Source organism: Erithacus rubecula (genome assembly GCF_903797595.1).
Source record: "Erithacus rubecula genome assembly, chromosome: 1".
In the NCBI taxonomy this organism is placed as follows: Eukaryota; Metazoa; Chordata; class Aves; order Passeriformes; family Muscicapidae; genus Erithacus; species Erithacus rubecula.
The window spans coordinates 57,292,470-57,312,019 of record NC_136658.1 but is presented as its reverse complement, the minus strand read 5'-3'; the positions used below and the strand labels follow the sequence as shown (position 1 = coordinate 57,312,019).

General features: G+C 38.7%; 1 protein-coding gene across 4 annotated transcripts in view; it reads right to left on the bottom strand.

The window, feature by feature from the left end:
* KLF12 (KLF transcription factor 12) overlaps nucleotides 1-19,550 on the bottom strand; it is a 226,778-nt gene that overhangs the window by 153,132 nt on the left and 54,096 nt on the right. For all 4 annotated transcript variants that reach the window (XM_079312989.1, XM_079312987.1, XM_079312988.1 and 1 more), the window contains exon 2: nucleotides 10,224-10,287. In XM_079312989.1, coding sequence (XP_079169115.1) covers nucleotides 10,224-10,244 — 21 coding nt within the window. In that variant the 5' untranslated portion in view covers nucleotides 10,245-10,287. The remainder of the gene's footprint in view (nucleotides 1-10,223; nucleotides 10,288-19,550) is intronic.

The following is a 19,550-nucleotide window of genomic DNA, read 5'->3' as shown; positions in this document are numbered from 1 at the left end:
TGTTTGCTTTCCTCATATCATATTTAGGATTTTACTGCTGTTTGGGGAACAGTTACAAACACTTTAAATCACATTTGCCTGGTGTGATCTTTTATTTATTTACTCTAAAGATCCCCACGTGGGAGATTTCAGAGCCAACAGGGTGGAAGAATTTCAGTGTTTTAAAACACTTTCTGATGAAAACAACTCTGTTCTTATAAAAGATTCCTTGGTCTCTGATCCCACCAGGCTGGCACTATGGAGAGACACCAGCAAATATAAGCAGATGGGTTATCACTTTGGTGCCCTTCCTTCCACACTGCAGAAACTGTTACTGATGCAGACTTGTGACTTGACAGAAATAATACATTTACTAGAAACACAGGGAAAGAAAAACAAACCTGACTGGCGAAAAGAAAAATCTAACTTTGTACATCAACTGATAAACAATAAATTCTACCCAGTATCCAGAGGAAATCTGGCAGAACTAATTCCAGTCTGCACCTGGGAATTAAGAGTGGAGCACAGCATACCTAGTAGATTGGCGGGATATTGTCCATCACTGCTGAAATCACCTGAAATACATTTTTCCACTAACAAAAGCAGAAACTCACATAATACTACATTCAATAAATTACGACTTTTTTTCTGATAACCTGGTTTCACATTAGGTAAATAAATACCTTTTTTCTGTGCAACACTTTAGAATGAGTTACTTGCCCAGGCTCTTCTAGAAAAACTAGCAATTGACATAAGATTAATAAAAAAGAATTCTTAAGCTGCATACAATTCAAAAACACCAGAACCTAAGGACATCATTAACTCTTCTGGAAACTCGCTATGCCCAAAAGTAAATCTTTTCCTTCAAGCAAAAGTGCTAAGTAGCCTTGATCGTTAGGAAGTTTTGCTACAGATCAAAGAGCAACAGCACATTTATATTCTGAATAACACAGAAGTCCAACTCTTGCTTGAAGCTAAATATACAGCTGAAAAGCATACAACAGGATCTGGGTGTTTTTATTACCACCTATACTTAAACGATTTTATTTTCCAGTGTTTCTTTGTCCATTTTCAATGCTGAAAAGATATTATCAGCTTAAGTAGAAAAACAGAAACTTCCATGCCAACTAAAGTGGGTAAACTGATTTGATAAAAAATTAAATCCTGCAACCTTTTAATATTTAAGCTTTTTCCAAAATGCACCCACTTCAAAACAACAAAGACTCTAAAACTTTTGAAATTATCATTACTGCTATAGAACTAAACTCAGGTATGTTTGGTTTATAAAAGCTTTCCATATAATGAAATATATAGCAGTTAGAATAATTACTCAACCCGTTATGAGCATCTTCTATCAAGCCATGAATTATCACCTCATTTTACTACATAAAAGAGATGTATGTTGCTTGTGCTACCTGAAGAGCTTTGAAAGTCCTCAATAAGAAAACACAACAGCTGAATGGATTCAGGTCATTCTAAAGAAGCGTTTGGCTCCTTGTACATGAACAGACAGGATATTATGAACTCTCTGGCTCTCTTTCTCCACATAAAAAAAGAGAAAACATTACCCTTACTTTCTGTAGAGATTATTAAGGCAATTCACTTGTTTTATATCCTGTGATAAACTCCACTGTCATGCTGCCTGGAGCTCCTGTATCTCATCCATTATGTAAATCTCCAAAGAGTAGTTCAGCAAACATAATTTCAGTTCCACTGCACTTAAGACAACCTACACATCTAAGCTAATTTTCATCTTCCTAAGACCAACAGACACTCCTCACGTCTTAATTTGCAAGAGAGATTCTCACTGTCATCTCACTTCAGAAACACATAAGCTCAGGCTTGTATGATTTTAAAGGAAATTCACAGTGAACTCCAAATGTTTGGGCTTTGAGAGCTGTACCATCTTCTTCCAAAAAAAAAAAAAAATAAAACCAAGGAAAAAAGAATGTTTTTTACCTTGCTATTTCTAAGACACCTTTTATCTTATGTTTAGGCTTTAGTGGTTGGCAAGGGAGTTTGTTTATTTTTTTCCCCTAATACAAACACTGAAATACTTCTACATTACTTAAAAATTAAGGTGGAAACAGTACATTTACCCATAACGTTTGAAAGCCTAGGCTTTAGTTTTCACTTAAGCTATGCCCACATGTCCATCACAGCTGACTGCAATCACAGCTGCAGCAGACTGGTATCAAACTGAACACCAAAAAATTTCAGTAAATAGCAAAGCTCAAAAGAAGGTGACATCCTCAATGCAGAGAACTTGCCTTTTCCCAACTCATCACCAGACCTCTGCACAAGAAAGACTTAATGAATCACCATGTGAGAAGCACAAGAATGAGTCCAGACTTAGATTAATATCAGGAGCTGTTTTGTCTTTTAGACACTTGTCCTTGGGTATAGGAAATATAATATCCAGTGGAATCATTATTCAGGTCTGTTAGCAGTGGATATCAGTATGTTATCTTCTCCTTATGTGCTAGCTATGGAATTCTAACACATTCTTCTACATAATCATATGAGAAGTGACAAATTGCCATTGTTTGGCATCATGCTCTCCACAGGATGTCAAAAACACTAAAATCCAAATACATTCATTTCTACCACTAAATTCTTATTGTCAGATACGTAGGAAAAGGAAAACAAGGACACGTAGTATTTCAGTATTTGGTTTGATGTATCTTAATCATCACCACTGTTCAGATGGACAAGATGTTTCCCCTCCTCATCACAAAGAAAAGACTAACTTTAAAATGCAATTAGTTGTGATGCCCCATGATATTGAAAATTAATATCTCCACACAAGAGAAGTATCTTTTTTTCCATGCACACTTACACGCTTATAACTAATGACAAGAAAGAGGTCATTATTAAATAAGCTGGAATAGCAAGTCCTGTATATGTTTTTGAATTGTTTTATTTGATGGATCACACTTAACAGAAACAAAGATAATTCTGTTTCTTGGAAAGCCTGAGAGTATGAATTTAAACATTTTTCTTCCCATTAGGTACTTTTTGCAACTTTAGGCAACTTGTGTCATACTTCTGAAAATAAACACATCAAAATGGTCTTGTCAAACAGCTTTGAAATTAAATGCCTTGTGCTTCCCTCTCTGGAGTAGTATGAATTTAGTCATTACTAGAATTAGTGTAATTGTTCACTAAGTGCATTAGGATTAAAAGGTAAAATGGTGACTGCTCTTCCATTCCCAAGAGAACGCATGGCAGCATGGAAGTCAGGCTGCAAGAGCAGGGATGCTCAGGGGTGTTTAGGAAACCCAAAGGCTGAAGAATGAGTCCAGTAGAGTGGAGCCTCATGTTCTCATACTATCTGTACCACCATATCTTACAGGCAGAAGAGATGTCCTTCCAGGGAGCACAGAGAAATCCCATGGGAAGAACTGCCTTCTGGAGATGCTTCCTGCTCTCTGATGACTAGCAAAAGACAGGAGCCTTCAGCAAAGTGACTGAAATTGAAAAGAACACATCTAGGCATTCGTGATCTAATTCTCTGTAGATTATGTCCCATCAGTTAGAGCTAATCCCCAGAAAAGACGCAAAGACTGAAAAAGGAACTGAAGAAAGTGGTCTGAAACAGTGGTTTGGAAAACCCAAACCAGGTTTCCTCCAAGTCACCTAGCTTGTGCAGCCCTGAGCCATGCCATGAGGTGAAAAAAAGCCTGCTGGACCAGGACATGCACTGAAGCATTTCCTGATCCTAAGCTAAACAGCAACACTCTTGGCTTGCTTCCCAGCATAGCCAGAACTGAGGAAATGTTCACCTGAAAATTTCTCACCCAATTCTTTAGGCTGTTCCCATCATTTTACTTCGTATATAGCCTACAAGACAAATTCTGGCAACAAGATGCCACAGTATCAGTTTCTGCTCCACCTGAGATGAAAGAATTCTGTTTTTAACACATCTCTCCCTCCCAGTGGGGGAACACCAACACATACCACACATTTTCAACACCAGAAATGGGAAGCAAGGTTGTCTTTGCCCACATTACAAAGCTATTTGTTATTTTATGCTCACAGGCTAGTGTTTGGTAACTGCTCTCAGCTCTTGCCAATCTTTTCAAGATGAAGTTTTTTCAGTCTTGATATGAATTTAAACCAAACAAAGAAAACCCTCAACCCTCAAATGCTTGAATTTTCAAAGCAACATTTACAGGAGGACTGTGATCACAGGATGTATTTAAAAGCTCCCTATGACCTTAAATAATCAGGTGAAGTTACCACACCCCAAGCCTTATAATTAACAGCAGTAATACAAATTACAGATGCTAACGTAGTTACTAAATAAGATCATAAAGGGTTAACTATTAGCTTTCAGAAGTAGTTTAAAAGGCACTCTACAGAACTGAGTTATATCAGTAGGTGCTGAAGCAAGCTCTTAAACAGCTTTCACTTACATCCACAACTTATTACCCACAGACCATCCTCACCACCTATGTCTTTATGGAGAAGTGATCCAGGCAACACTAGCAAGATCTACCTTTGTTTTACAATGACATTTAGTAGTTTGAATGACTTGCACTGTGAAAAGAACATTTAAAATATTCCACATTTTTATCACATTTTGTCAATCTAGACAAACTGCTCTCCTGTGAACTGCACTACAATGTGAGCTGCCTTACTCCCCCACGTATCACCTCACATGAAAATTGCTACCATCCTTTTTTATGCAATTCTCCATTCTTCCTGTTTAAAAAAACTGTTTAATAAAAAAATATTTTAATTTAAAAACCAATGCACCTGAAATATTGCACTGCAACTCCAAGCAGACCAGAAGTCTGCGTAGACACTGGATTCAAACCCTGCACACCACTACCGAGCCAAAGACCTTTCTTCCAATTATGAACTCAAAGCCTTTTGGGCAACTTTGCTCTGACTATTTGAGAATACAACCTCATTTATAACATATGAAGATCTCTATATTGATTTTAGAGCAAGGCTTCAGATTGTGCAAAAGATCAGGCTTTGACAGGGAAAGTCTAACTCATCCTGTGCCTTTCTATGCCTTTCTGAAGAGTGAGAGTGCAAAAGGAACACAGCTATCTTCAACTAGTAAAATAACACTTCTAAAATATATTGTATTTTTATATATAAAACTGAAAAGCCATGGCTAGGATACCCCATGGATGTTTTACCCCCATTCACACTGACAGAAATTAAATACAAAAACAAAATCCTCAAAATCATAACCCATTTTATTTAAATAAGGTCCGATCACAAGCCAATGACTAAATATGATTTGTTCATAATCTACATGTATGTGTGTCTCCAAAAGAGTTAGGAAATGAATGGAATGCAGACAAGATCCAGGATCCATAAACAAGAAACCATTCAGATTATGAAAGCATCTGCCTGGCAGAAATCAAGAAATGAGCTGTGTAGACACAAGTTCTGTACTGCTGTTCATAAGGAAAGCCTAATAAGAATACCACAGTCTTTTGAGAAATCATTCAGTAACTTTGCAAATGCAAGGGGAACAGGAAAGAGCTCATATGCAAACTCACAAAGCTGAAGTGGTTTGATGCAAGCCATCTTAAAAGCCTTTTTCTCACCAGAAAATATCAGTGTTGGAAATGACCCCAGCAATATTTCAGCCATGGGCATCAGCTCCAAATTCACCTCACCCCACTTGCAGCAGGGCTGAGCCTGCAGTAGCAAACTAAAGCTCTCACCATGCACAGCCCTTCAGCACCCAGTGGGAAAACACAGGGGTGAGAGACGGCACAGTATGTGGCTGCTGATGTAAGGAACAGGAAAAGAAAGAAAATCACTGCTGCTCCTCCTTTTCCGCAATGTAAGATTTGGGGAAAAGCCTTCCTCCCACTCCACAGTTTCAGCATAACTTTTGCATTTTTCAGTGACAGCAAGTAAAAGCAGATCTGTCCTATGAATATGACTGAGCTCCAGACAACTGCCTGCTATCTATTTACATTGTGAAATATTCATTAAGAATCAACCACCAATCGACTGTTAAGGGACCCATTTTGATAAATGCTAGACAACAGATGAAACCAAAAGAACTTCACAGTCCCCCTGCCTTGCTGAATGCGGTCATCAGTCATTTTTAAGTAGTCATTTGCTACATTGTTTTATCCAACTAATTTATAATCATAATGAATTAAAACCTTAATTCATAAAACATCAAACTACAGCCTCTGTGCCTGAGAGTAATCTAAACTGAAAAGCACATGACAGAAAGACAGATTGATGGTCAGCGCAAAGTAATTCCATCAAGATTAATACATTTTACCAAGCTGACACTTCTAGTCATAATTACATTCCAAGAATCAACTGATGATGCTATATGAGAAAGACCCCTTAAGAGCAGCCACCGTCATTCCAGAAAAACTGCATTTATTTGCAATACAGAGGGCACAACTGACAAGAAAAATCAAACATATCACCACACTGCTACCGCTATTCTGACTATGCCAATAAAACCATAAAACCTCCTTGAAACATTCTCAAATACCTTTTAAACAATTGTTTTTTATCATGACCACGCTTTAAAAAGCATGAAAAAGCAAATATACGAAGTCAAATGAATCCAAATCAACTCAAAACAAGGGTAGATCCTGAGTCAGATGAGATGACCCAGGGGCTTGCCCAGCCTGCAGTGGAGTGTGGAGTAGAGCCCCAGACCCTGCCTGGCCAGCAGCTAGCAGGTTCTGCACCCTCCCAACCCTGCTCCATGCAGGAGCCAGAGGAGGTGAGGCAAGGGCACATAAGAGGTTGGGAGACTTCTGAAATGGGGTGGGCTTTCAACATTTCATTCAAGAAACATTTCCTTGAGTCCCTTCCTCTAAACAGCTTGAGCTGCAGTTTGCGCTTGGTTGGTTTGGTTTTGGCTTTTTTAAAGACACGACACACAGAAAATTAGGAGTCATCCTTACACTATTAAACTAGGAGTTGTTAATTTTCCTGCATTAAATAACTTAGAACATCATTAAACCTGATCAACCAGACTGCCCAGTGTTATTTCTAGACGCTGTTCATGAAACCACAGTGTGAGTGGTGTGATTGCACCCATGGCTTCTCATTAAGTACAACCCAAATCTGTTCTCTTCCAATCTGAACAACCTCTTTTCCCCTTTAGTTTTGCTCTCTGAACTTCTTTTAGTCCTGTTTACTTGGTTTTGAAGTTTTGATCTTTCTTTTGCCCAGAACCTTTGAGCTATAGTTTTTCTCTGTCAGTGACCCATTTCCTTGCCAGATTCTACCCAAGTCTCACCCCCCTACACCTCCATTCAGCCACTGTACACTGAAAAACAAACTTCAAATATCTGATTGAACAGACAAATGAACCTCTGGATGCAGCTGTTAGTATCATGGAAAATGCAGAAGCATCATAAGCTGCATGCATTCAATATATTCATTTACTGTCAGGTTTACTTTAGCATATTTCTTTTTTTCTGCTAGATATTCATCTAACCTTATTTTATGAGACAGAAAGAATTACATTCATTTTTCCTTCATCAGTTGCATATATGCACAGATGTCACTTATTTATATAACACCATGTTTGGATGTATTTTGAGGCAGAACAAGGAAGACCTCATACATACCAACCAAACATACCAACATAACATATAGACAGTGCAAGGCAAGTTGTTCACATTCTGAAGAATACACCAACATTTTCATGTTAGCAGTGAAAATCTTTCAAAACTAGATTAGAAGAGGAGCAATAAAACAAAAAGCTAAGGCAGGGTGCTAGCTGAAATCCAATCTCTTCCCTATTGGAGCCAGAACTTTATCAACCGATCTTAACAGTGACCACAGAGAAGCCTTCTCCACCTCTATTGCTTAAGCTTTCTGGAATCATTTATTCCCAGAAAGGGAATTTTTAGCCTCAAATTTTGAATTCCTCCATGTAACCACATTTTTTTCTTCTTCAGTGATATGATTTACTCATGGTACTTTCCTAATATAAAAGACTACCAGCAGGATTCAGAGTCCTACATTTGCAAGGGCTGCCAAACAGAAAACATATGAAGAAATAACTCAGTACCCCCTTCCTTATCTGCACATATTTTGAGCAGTTTCCCCATAATTAGTGTGGGATGTTATCAGAAGGGCATGAGAGAGTGAAACCATGGCTTGACAAGAAAGAGAACTGTTCTCCAGTTCTTCCTTCCTCATTCCACCACTCTGTGTTAAATCAGAAAAGCAAAAGCAGAGAGAAAAAGAGCAATACTGAGCTAACAGAGATACAGCTCTCATGCAATTACAGAAATCTGAAAAAAGGTCAAATTCTTTCAAGAGTCTTGCTTTTGCTTGATCTGGAAGCCATCTCTCCTCTGCACAGACTCTGGGCATGACAGCTCCTCTCAAGAAATAAAACCTTAACTTTTTCTGCCCTAGTGTCACTTCCCAAACCAAATACCTAAGATCTGGCCTGTTCCAGTTACTTCTCAATCCAACACAGAACATTACCACATTATGGTAGTACTGTCCTGTGCTGTCTCCTGGACAGCAAGAGTAACTGTAATGAAATTACATCCAGGGATGCCTTACAGATAATTAGTTTAGCATTTTTACCCTCTCACACTTTGTCAGTGAAGTGCCTCCCCGAGTTTGCAGATAGAGTATTTTATCACCACAGTTGTGAAGGATGCGAGTAAGGTCTGGACAGTATCAGTTTGTCACTCTGCTATTCATAGCCAAGAGGTCTGAGCAGGGACGTGTTTGCTCTGCCCCGATGCCGGCCCATCCCGAGCTGTTAGACATCGGTATGGGCAGCAGCCGCCCACTTGTCAGCCATCAAACCAAAGGGAAATTCCTCAAGATTCTGTGCTCTGGTTTTAGCAGGCAACAACTGCTGCTCATGTGGGCACATGGGCCCCTAACCCCATGGAAAAAATTGTGTACATTACTGCACAGCTACTAATACCACTTTGTCTCTATCAGGGTTTAAATTTGGCTCTGAGAGGTTGGAGGTGTTTCCTGGGACCTGCAGCATACAAAGCAGATGTTCTCTGGATGTTTGTCAAGATTGCTTTGCTGGTTGTTATTTCAGGAGACAAAATTCAAAGACACAGATGATTCACTCAAATCTCATGCTGCTTATGAATTTGGAGGTAGCTGGAATCAGCATGTCCACTACCTGCTGTGAACACTCAAGAAGGTTACCCAAGAAGGAATTGCACTCTTCTGTATTCAGGTCAGTAGCTCATAAACTGTAAAAGTTCTGAACCATTAATAGCTTGATAAAACTGAACTATCCCGGAGAAAAATAAGACTGTCCTCTTGAACTACTTTGCTGAGTTAACAGAACTGTAGACTTACATTTCTTGTACTGAACTAATACTGTGCTTTTGAAAAAAACCCTGGGTTTTTTGCTAGTTTTTTGATTGTTTCCACCCCTGACTGTGATTCAGGGGTTGACAGAGGCTCTCAAGGAAACAGGCTTCCCCCAATAGCATGCCTCCTTGACTATTAGAGTCTTCAGAATGCTTTATTTAGCCAAACTGCTGCGCAGCATCCCCCTGGACTGTGCCCTGCATCCTACTGTACCACACCCTGCATTTGTCAACACACTTCATTTGCTCTGGTGTAAATGCACAGGCAGCGTTAGCTGTGTTGAAACAGCCTTGGTGGGAACTGGTTATCACAGCATCCCAAAAACAATTATCCTTCATAGTCACCAATAACTTGAGATTGGCAGAGGTCAAGGCTTGGTGTATTAGAACAGTAGCCAGTCATGGAGGTCCACAAATAGCTTCTTCCTTTTTAACTATCACAGAAAATGCACAGTGTAGAACAACCTTCTCTCTATCACAGCAAAACAAAACACCAAGAAAACTTTCAAAGAGATCATCTCCTGTTTCATTTCTTAAACAATGTGGCATCTGAGTGCCACTCCACAACATAGTAAGTGTCATAGTCCGTAGCTCTAATGGAAGACAGCAATCCTCTAATTCTGCCTTCATCCTTGCACAGATGATGAACAACATTATGTGTGAGCCCATTCAAACATCTGGCTTCAAAGGAATTGCCCATTTCCTTATACTGCTGAGTTTTCTGCTGAACATTCAGGTATTGTCAGCAAATATTGCATGAAGCCACAGCTGTTAAGCTATGGTATTCCCCTGCCTCAAAGACAATACAGCTTACAAAGCTCAGGCCAGTTATTTAAGCTATTCTGTTTTGTAACACAGCATAAATTTTTGATAATGGCATTAATACATATAATGCATATAGCTGTAAAAATGTCAACCAACTTTTATGGCTTTCCTCTTCATATGAATATTCAGTCATCCATTTGTCCCTAGATCCACTTCAATCCTGCAAAAGAAAATATTAAATAGTTTAATTAGTGGATTTTCTGAGAAGTTCAATAATTTATCAAATATGTTGGGTATGTAAATACAGCAAAATATAGCCACTGATAACTATTCCATTGTAAAACAGATGTCAGAAGTTTATAAGCACTTAAAACAAAAAAAAGATAAATATGACAAAAAAAAATTGGACAAAGCCTTATGTTTCCTCTTAACTAATGATTTCAGTCAAAGCTGTGTGATGTAACTTCTGAGCTGTTATTTCAGCTCACTAAATCCCAACTGCTTTAATTAGTCTTCCGAGCCCATTATGTACCAGTACCCTCCATTTACAGGTAAACCTTCCAGCAGCTACAGAGGGCAAACATTCTTTACCAATATTTCAAACTGTATTTCCCAGAAATACTACGCACAATCCCAACAGTAACAGATAAAAAAAACTGTCCAAGACCACTACAAAATCTGAATATGTATTTCTTTCAGGGTTTCCTACAAATATATGATTAGTTCAGTTATAAGAGCCACGAAGATGAACAGAGGGCTGGAATATCTCTCCTGAGAGGAGGGACTGAAAATGTTGGGGTTGCCCAGCCTGGAGAAGAAAAGGCTCTGGGGAGAATTTACAGCACCTTCCAGTACCTAAAGGGGCTACAAGAGATCTGGAGAAGGGCTTTTTACATGGGCATATACCATAAGACGAGGATTCAAACTAAATGAGGACAGATGCTGATGAGATACTAGAAATAAATGCTTTACTGTGAGGGTGGCAAGGCATTGGCACAGATTGCCCCGAAAAGCTGTGGATGCTCAATCCCTGAAAGTGTTCAAGGCCAGGTTGAATGAGGTTTTGAGCAACCTGACCTAGGGGGTGACATCCCTGTCTGTTGCAGGGAGGTTGGAACTAGATGAACATTAAGTCCCTTCCCACCCAAAACATCTTGTGATTCTATGTTAAACTATAAAAGAAAAAAAGCATACAGAGATTCAAATATTATATTATGTTTTGTGAGGCTCCTTCAGGTTTAAGAAAATAAACAAACTCAGCAATCCAACTTGTTAAAAATGCCTTCGGGGAGAAAAATCTTCAGATGTCCAAAATTAAAATAATAGACAGGATGTCTTAAACCCCTTGACAGAATATGTGCATGTATCTGGAGCAAATGCTACTTACATATGTCTCTCTTAATAATGGAAATGGTGTGAAGTCAAGAATCTAAATCTGCTGTCAGAGTTATTATAAACAATCTGCTGTTATTTTTCTACCATTCAAAATAAGGTCATCCTTCAAATAGCAGTAGAACATCACCTGCCTGATTTTAAACCACATTCAGTATTTCATTAGTGTTGTATATATGACAACATGACAGGTTTCCAAATACTACACAAACTTTTAAGTGAAGATAAGAAACGACCTTAAGAAAATATAAATAGTCCATTCATATAGTATGATACTATCATACCGACTAAACAGGATGCACTTAGACATTATTTCTAAAAAATATTCAGTTTAATAGAAGAAAGCAAGTTTCAAATATTTGTATGAATTATAAAAAGCTGCAAACTCAGCACAAACACTGACCTAACTAAATGTAACTAAATACCATAGCCTGTAAGCAGGCTAACGGTTGCAGACCATTTGTGCTCTCTTGTGCACCTTGTAGACTCTCTCCCTTTTGTTAATCTCCTTTGGCATTATTTGGATTACTTAACAACTTCATGCAGTACATTTATTTTCTTTTTTTTCTTTTAAAACTGCACACTTTGAGCTTATATCTGCTCTTTCCTCCCTGTTCTTGTCCAAAAATGGGAAAACTGGACCACATTTTCCATATCCCGGACTTACATGATGTGGTCATCTAACCTGAACAGGAACTGACTTTCTAATTTCCTTTTTTTAAATTAAATGCAATGTATCCAAAAGCTTCATGGAGTCTCCATGAGATGAAGACAGAGTTTGACCGGTAATTGTTTCCAGTTCTTCAGGTTTTCTCATCATTAATTCTCTCAACATGCACACAGACACACATGTTCCTACAACACAACTTAGCTTCAAGTTACACACCAACGCTGGAGTCCTATCATGTTACAGTGGCTATGGTGACACAGCAAACATGGGTCTGTGTTTCAGAACTAACAAACCACCATCCAAACCAGCCACAGCTGCAGCTGGTCTTGCGTTATTAAATCATGTCCAACACTCCTCCTCAAGGAAAAGTTACTTCTTTAGCAATGACAAGTAACTGGGTTCTCCTTTTAATTCTCTTCAGGTCTGCACAATTAACAAGCACTAAATTGCCCATATCCTTGCACCACTGGGGTGCTCTCCTTTACAGAAGGGCTTCTATTTTAGGGTGCTTTTGAGAAAATTTTTCTTCTGAAAATGACATTTAACCAGTAACTTTGCAAATGACTGGCCTGATTTTCAAAAGTGGTGAAAAGCTTTGACTTCATTCATATGAGAGGACTTTGAAATGTATATGAAAAAAGGGAATATCTATTCCGCCACACGTGTCATCACCATGACTTTTTTTGGTTTTCAGTCCCTTAGAGTGAAATGTACTGCTGTACTATCAGGGATATGAAATCTGACATTGAAGTCCAAGTAGAAACATCTTCCATTTGCATGAAGCAGGTTTTACAGCAGAAGAAAATCTACTTAACGAGATACTGCACAGTATTTCTGATTTGAAACCTTTAAGTCAAAAAGGCTCTAAGCAATCACAGAGCAAAACACAAACCACCATTTTCAAATGAAAGAATGAAATTTAAGCAGCAAACACAGAATGTCCTCTTCTACCCAAAGCCTATCACCTTAAAACAGTGCTTTCAGACCCAGGGAGTTTATAAAGCTTCTGAATGCCACCAAAGATCAGATTCCTTTTTCTACAGTAAGAAAAAAACAAATAAATTTGGTGACACCTAGTCCATATTGAAAACCTGTCTTGATCAGATTAAATGTCCTGGTAGTCTCACCCTGATCAGTATGGCCATACCCTGGCGAAGCTGAGCAAGACTCCTGGACCACATTAAGGAGCATGAGAAGAGTTTCAGGACAATCATGCTGAGCATATTTCAGGAAAAACAGAAGTCCCTAAAGGTGCAGAGGTAGCCTACCTCTAGAGTAAATAGAACACTTTTGAACCCACATTAGCTCATATAAAACCACCGATATAAAACCACATTAGTTCATTTAAAAAACAAATCTGCACTGATATCACTTCTACTTATCTTTTACATAGTGATAATTTTAAAGGACACTCACATTGATACAGTAACAAATTACTCATTGTGCTGTTTTTATTCTTTTCGAATTCAGATTGATATGGGAACACACATTTATTTGGAAGAGACCAAATCATTTGCAAAGTTAAGTCATTTGCTGAATCAGGATTTATTAACCTTTCCCTCTACAAAACAAACTCCTTATTTGGGCATAAAGGGGCTAGTCACCTTCTTACATCATCTATTTTATTTTTAAAGTATGCACTTTTCTTCTTGAAAGTCCTTAGATCTGTATTATGATTTCTGCAACCCCATTCAAAAGCCCTGAGTCACACCAAACTTCCCCCAAAAACAGTATGACTTCTCCCAAACTCATCAAGACCACCCTGGCCATCAGGTAAGGCAGGATCACTGAAAGCTCAGTTTCAGCACTATTCAGAGATGAAGGAACACAGGTTATCCTCAACTCAGTGTTCAGGATAGCTATCCTTGTAATAACAGTAGCCACACACTCGTCCTTTTTCCCTAAGTTTCTGACTCTTGCAGGGACATTCATAAACTCCATAGTGACATTTTGCACAAGCTACAGATAAAATATACATTAAGCACAAGCTGCAGATCTCCAACAGTCCCTGACATTTAAAACTGGTAAGGGATAGGAGATGCTGGCATACAGTCTGGCACTGTACTGAGCATATCCCAAGGTCTTCTTCAACAGCCCTTCAAGTGTCTTAATTTCCTGACTGGGGTCTGGTCCCCAGGATCTTTGTAAATGGAATTCTGCACCACTGTAACTGAAACTAGCAAATATACTTTGTCACAAAGCTGTCTGCAAAAGAATTTCTTTTAAATTCAAACATAAGGCACTGTCCCACCAGGAGTCACTACAAGCTGCATGGCGAACCACAGTAGGACAGCCTAAAAACTCATTCAGTTTAGGTTAAGTGCAACTGCAGACCTCACAAGACCAAAGGATCACTCTGTCTCCAGCTGAAGCTCCTGCTAATTTTTGATGTGAGTGCTGTTCAAAATAGGTAGTTGCTTTCAGATGCCAGCCCCCACGCCAACATCTTTGCTGCTCTGCTGTAACATCATAACAAAGTATCTAAAGTTGCTCAAAATATTTCTGAAAATTACCTTAATGCTTCAACTTCTGGTTTTCAGATACTTTAATAAAAGTAAAGAGGCAGGTAGAGTGGGATGCTTGTTGCTAGGTGATACCTAGCTCTTTTGAACTCCTGAAGACTGAAATATTTATCCAGACTCCCACAAAGAATGACATCTAGCACAAAGACACTCTCATGTACTAAAGTACATTAGGATTCAAAGTAAGAAGCAGCAACTCTGCCACCTGCTTGGTCCCTAGGGCACCAAAGATGAGGAGACTGCAGTCTGGGGTTGGGGTGATGCAGCTCCTCCTGAACATCTACCCCAGTTTTTGCTGAGCCTTCATGGAGTGATGCCTCCCATACATTCATGCCACACTAGAATGCTCTCAGTGCCACTGAAATCATGGCTGCACAAGTAAACACACCCTTGGCTACCTGACCATATAGCAATGGTTTTCCTGATGCTTGGGGTACTTTTCCCCAAACCACTGTAGTCTGACAACAGGTTTCCACACAAAAAAGCATACAGTTGGCCAAATGTGGATGAACAATTAATCAACTGAACACACAACCATCATGCCACGTTCCTCCTGCTCCTCACTTTAAAAGGTTTATACTAAATGTTCATGAAGTGCTTACACGGTCCTTCAGTAGAGGCTTAGAGGAATAAACATTATTCTTTACAGGGTCTTTTATTTGACATTAATGAATTATTTTGAATTGAACAGCTTCAAGGGTAAATCCCAGACCTTCTAAGTCTTCAAGATGAATTCCAAGAATAATTTTTTCTCCCTAGAACTTGGTTTGACAACTGTTAAAGTTTCAGAGAAAGACAATGTCTTTCAGTAATACTTTAAAAGCCTTGCTACTGCACCAATGTACACAAATGAAATTTAAAAGTGTATATGCACACAGATAATATCATAAACATAAAACAGGACTTAGTTAAACTCTGGAAAAATAATGGAGTCCTCAAATAACTGGATTTAGGTAATAATCAGCGGTCAATCTAGAAGAGTGCAATAAACTGCAGGGAGCAGAGTAAAACACAGCCTAGTACTACTCCTTGACTTCTTATTCTAGAAGTGGTAAACTTCAACATTCAGTTGTTTGAATGGATAGCTCTGAAACCTTGATACTCCCTTCCCAATTCTAGCTTAAACAGAATGACATTGTTTTTCATTAGATCAAAAAAAAAACAAATGGTGATAAACACAATCACCCATCACTTTGGGCAGCTTCTCTGACATAAGGAAATGCTCATGTTACAGTGCAAGACAAGGACTGTCAGTTCACCATCTTATCCTTGAACACACTTCAAACTCAGAGTTACAATTTTATTTATCAGCATGTGCACAATGTAAAAGGACTTGAGGAGCCTTTTCTTGTTACAAAAAGCATAGCTTTTTTTTTCATACATTCAAATACACACAGGTATAAGTAGATATAAAATGTGTATGTATATATTAATATAAAATATTCACATGTTCAGTCACAAATTTTGGGTAAATTAAGGGTTTTTTTGGTAAATAATTTTCTGAAGGCATGTGCAGAAAGTATACTTTCTAATACATCGTTCAAAGCAACACACATTTTAAAGCTGGATGAAAAGTCTAACTCCATTTCTGAATTCACAAAGAACTGCAATTAATAAAAAAGTCATCTCTTTCCCTTCAGACTGCTTTTCCCACTTTCTTCAGCAAACAGTAGATCTTACTCCCCATATAAAGATTATTCAAAATTTGTACTCATAAGGGCTTATGACCATCTGAAAGTAGTATTTAAAATAATATTTAAATATTTTAAAGTGGTTATTCCTAATTTCAGATTGGGATTATGTATATTGTTTCTACATTTTATTTGGACTTCAGATGAAACAAATGTGATTAAGTGCACTAAAAATGATGTCAAATTTAAAATGGAAAGGAATGCAAACAGGAAAACTGCTTATGCCTCAAGGTGGATAAAAGGGAAGAGACCTGCTAGTGATTTTTCCGTATCTCCACAGTAAGAGAAGGGATAAAGACCAACCTCTCCAGCAGGACAGTTCCATCAAGACTGGATTGACACAATACATGCTGCACAGGAAAGGTCCTAACTTCATAAGTTTCCTTCTCTTACTCTGCACTGATAATAAAGACCAGCATTACCACATACTATCATCCATTGTCCCACTTCTGGTTTAATGCTTTTGCTCAAACTAGGTTTATGCTCAGTCCAGAACTGAGCAACCTTTACTTGAGGCAGAAGTACTTATTCACTCTTCTCAAAGATGAAATATAACCTTTTCTATTCTAACTCATTTCAAAAATAAAACAAGGATTTACTTTATCTTCTGTTAGGATGCTTTTGAATCCCAGAGACCACCAGAAGAAGAGATAATCCCTACACTTGTATGCATCTATAAATGAAATGACCAGACCTTAAGAACCATTTTACTTAGGAATACAATTTCTGTGTGCTGTGTCCTTGATGCTTCTCACTGTGATGATCTGAAGGAGGGTGAATGAAGCCCTAATGCCTCATGCTTCAAGTCCAAAGAAATGAGGATAGCTTCATCACACACCTGTGCCAAAATCTGCATTGTGGTCAAGCAGCTGTGGTGAGCAGAGCTACTGGTAGTTCAGCTTGCAATGAAGTCTGAAATGCCTGAAACAGATTGATACTGCCTCAGATGGCATATACTACCCTTATATGACTATTTTTTTAGTCTATCCTCACAGTTGACTTCAGCGGGAACACCAGGATAACGGAAAAATCAGAGCAGGAATAAAAAAATGAAACACTCTGTAGTAGCTTATATAAACCCTGGAATATCCCCTTTTTACAATGTGCAAGATGATGTTACAGAATGGCAGTAACCACCATCCTACCATGGACAAAATATTGTGCAGCTCTCCACCACAGTGTCAGGCACTCTGAGCCAACTTTCACAGCAAAGCCACTTAAAGAATAAGCACAGAGATGTTGTGCCCATTAAAATTTCTTTAAAAGAGGCAAGAAAATTATTCCCACAAGCAGCAGAAAAAAGCTAAACAAGTCTCAAGTTTATACAACACCAGAAGGTGGTTGTAGAATCAGTGTGGATGCTGCTGAGGCCTGCCTAGGCAGCAAGAGCCAACACTTCATCCCTCCAAGCCTCAGCCAGGAGATGGGCACCACTTCAGAAGTGCCCACATATGCAACTTCTACCTCATTGCATCAATAAATAATATTTTATTAGATATAAGTTAGCAAAAACCCAAACTGCTTAAACAAATGTATTTGAATCCTCCAAAGCAGATGTGACAATAGTTATGAGTGGCATTGACCTCTCTAGCTACAGCCACAGCATCTAAGAGAGGACAGGCTTCCACAATTCACTCTGAAATGAAAAAAGAGCAAAAAAAACCAAGCAAATGCTCTTCCAAGTTGTGTTACACACTGAAGAAACCCAACTTCCAGGCTCAGAATTTATGTTTCCAAGAAATAAAGTCATAAACTGAATGTGTCCTGCTCCACATAGTGAATAATAATGTTCAGGTGCTATTCCTGCCTTTGCACAACCCACAACAAATTCCAACACTGCATTTTTGGCAACTTGGGCCCCTTCTTTTGCTTTCCATTAGAAATACATCAATAAAATGCTTTTTCAAAAAAACAGCATGGTATTTACAGCATTCAATCTATCTATGTGACTGTGTAGTTACATAATCAGGCTCTAAATGAGGGGCACTACATGACACCAGTGATGCTATTAATCAATATAAGGAACCTATTTGGCTAGCATCCTACAAATGTGGGTGATGAGTGTCTATTTTAATAGGAAAGTACACTCTCTAAAATTGATCTATTGACCACAAGTGTTTCAATTAATAATTTTTAATGTCTTTGCTCCTAGCCTACCCTTCCTTTGAAGTGCAGACAGGGACTATTACTATTAATCATCTCTCAGAGCATTGGAGGCAAAAGGTAAGGAAAAGGGAGAAATCCCAAAATCTGTCAATACAACATTCCCATCAGGCACTGACCAGCTTACAACAGCTTCACTACAAGATTCAGCAGCTACTGCTCTTTTAGCAGCAATTTGAAATCCAGAGAAAATCACTGAAGCATACTCATGCTCTTGACACCTTTGGAAGGAATGAGAAGAATAAAATTTATCTCTGTACTGATCCTAGAGAATTTCCACTGAAAACTCTCCAACCCAACTTTTCAAGCTTCCCAATACCTGGCAAAGCTCAGCAAAAGGCATCACTAACCTTAGGAAAGGGTACATGTGTGTGTAGATCCACCCAATACATGCCTGTATCATATTCCATCAGCCTTCTTAGGCCTCATTATTTTTCTCCTTATTCCAACAGCCCTCATATTTTTGACAGGACATGCAGATGCTCTGATTATTTTCCTGACCTTGCTTGGACAGAAATGTATTTGCTTCTCCCCTTTGAAGAAAGGCATGGTTGGGAAAAAACTTCATGTAGTATTCCAGGGGGACATTAATCTTCAAATCTGACCACACAAAGCCAAAATCCAGAAGTAGCCTGATTTCCAAAGGTAATTTGTACTTTCCAGTCTCCCACTGAGATGACTGCATCAGCCTGCAGGACTCGCCATCTGCATGCAGCAAGCCAGTGACATTTCATTCTGCAGACCAACACAGGCAAACAACCCCCTTAACAGTGGCTTGGCAATTGTTCACATTCACAGCCCAAAAACCATAACCTGAAGAGCAACTTTAGCAGCTGAAGTCCTTGCCAAGTGGCAGGTTCATCTCACCTACTGACAGACACCTACACCTGCTCTAGCTGCCCTTCATGGCTCTGCAGCTAAAAGACAAAAAGAGACAGTGTAAGGGCCTGAGTCACTGTCACTGCAGCCAGTCCAGCAGCTGCTTTTGGCCAAAAAGCATTTTAAATAAAACAGTACTTAGTTGTCTGCAAAGTGAAGGGTGCTA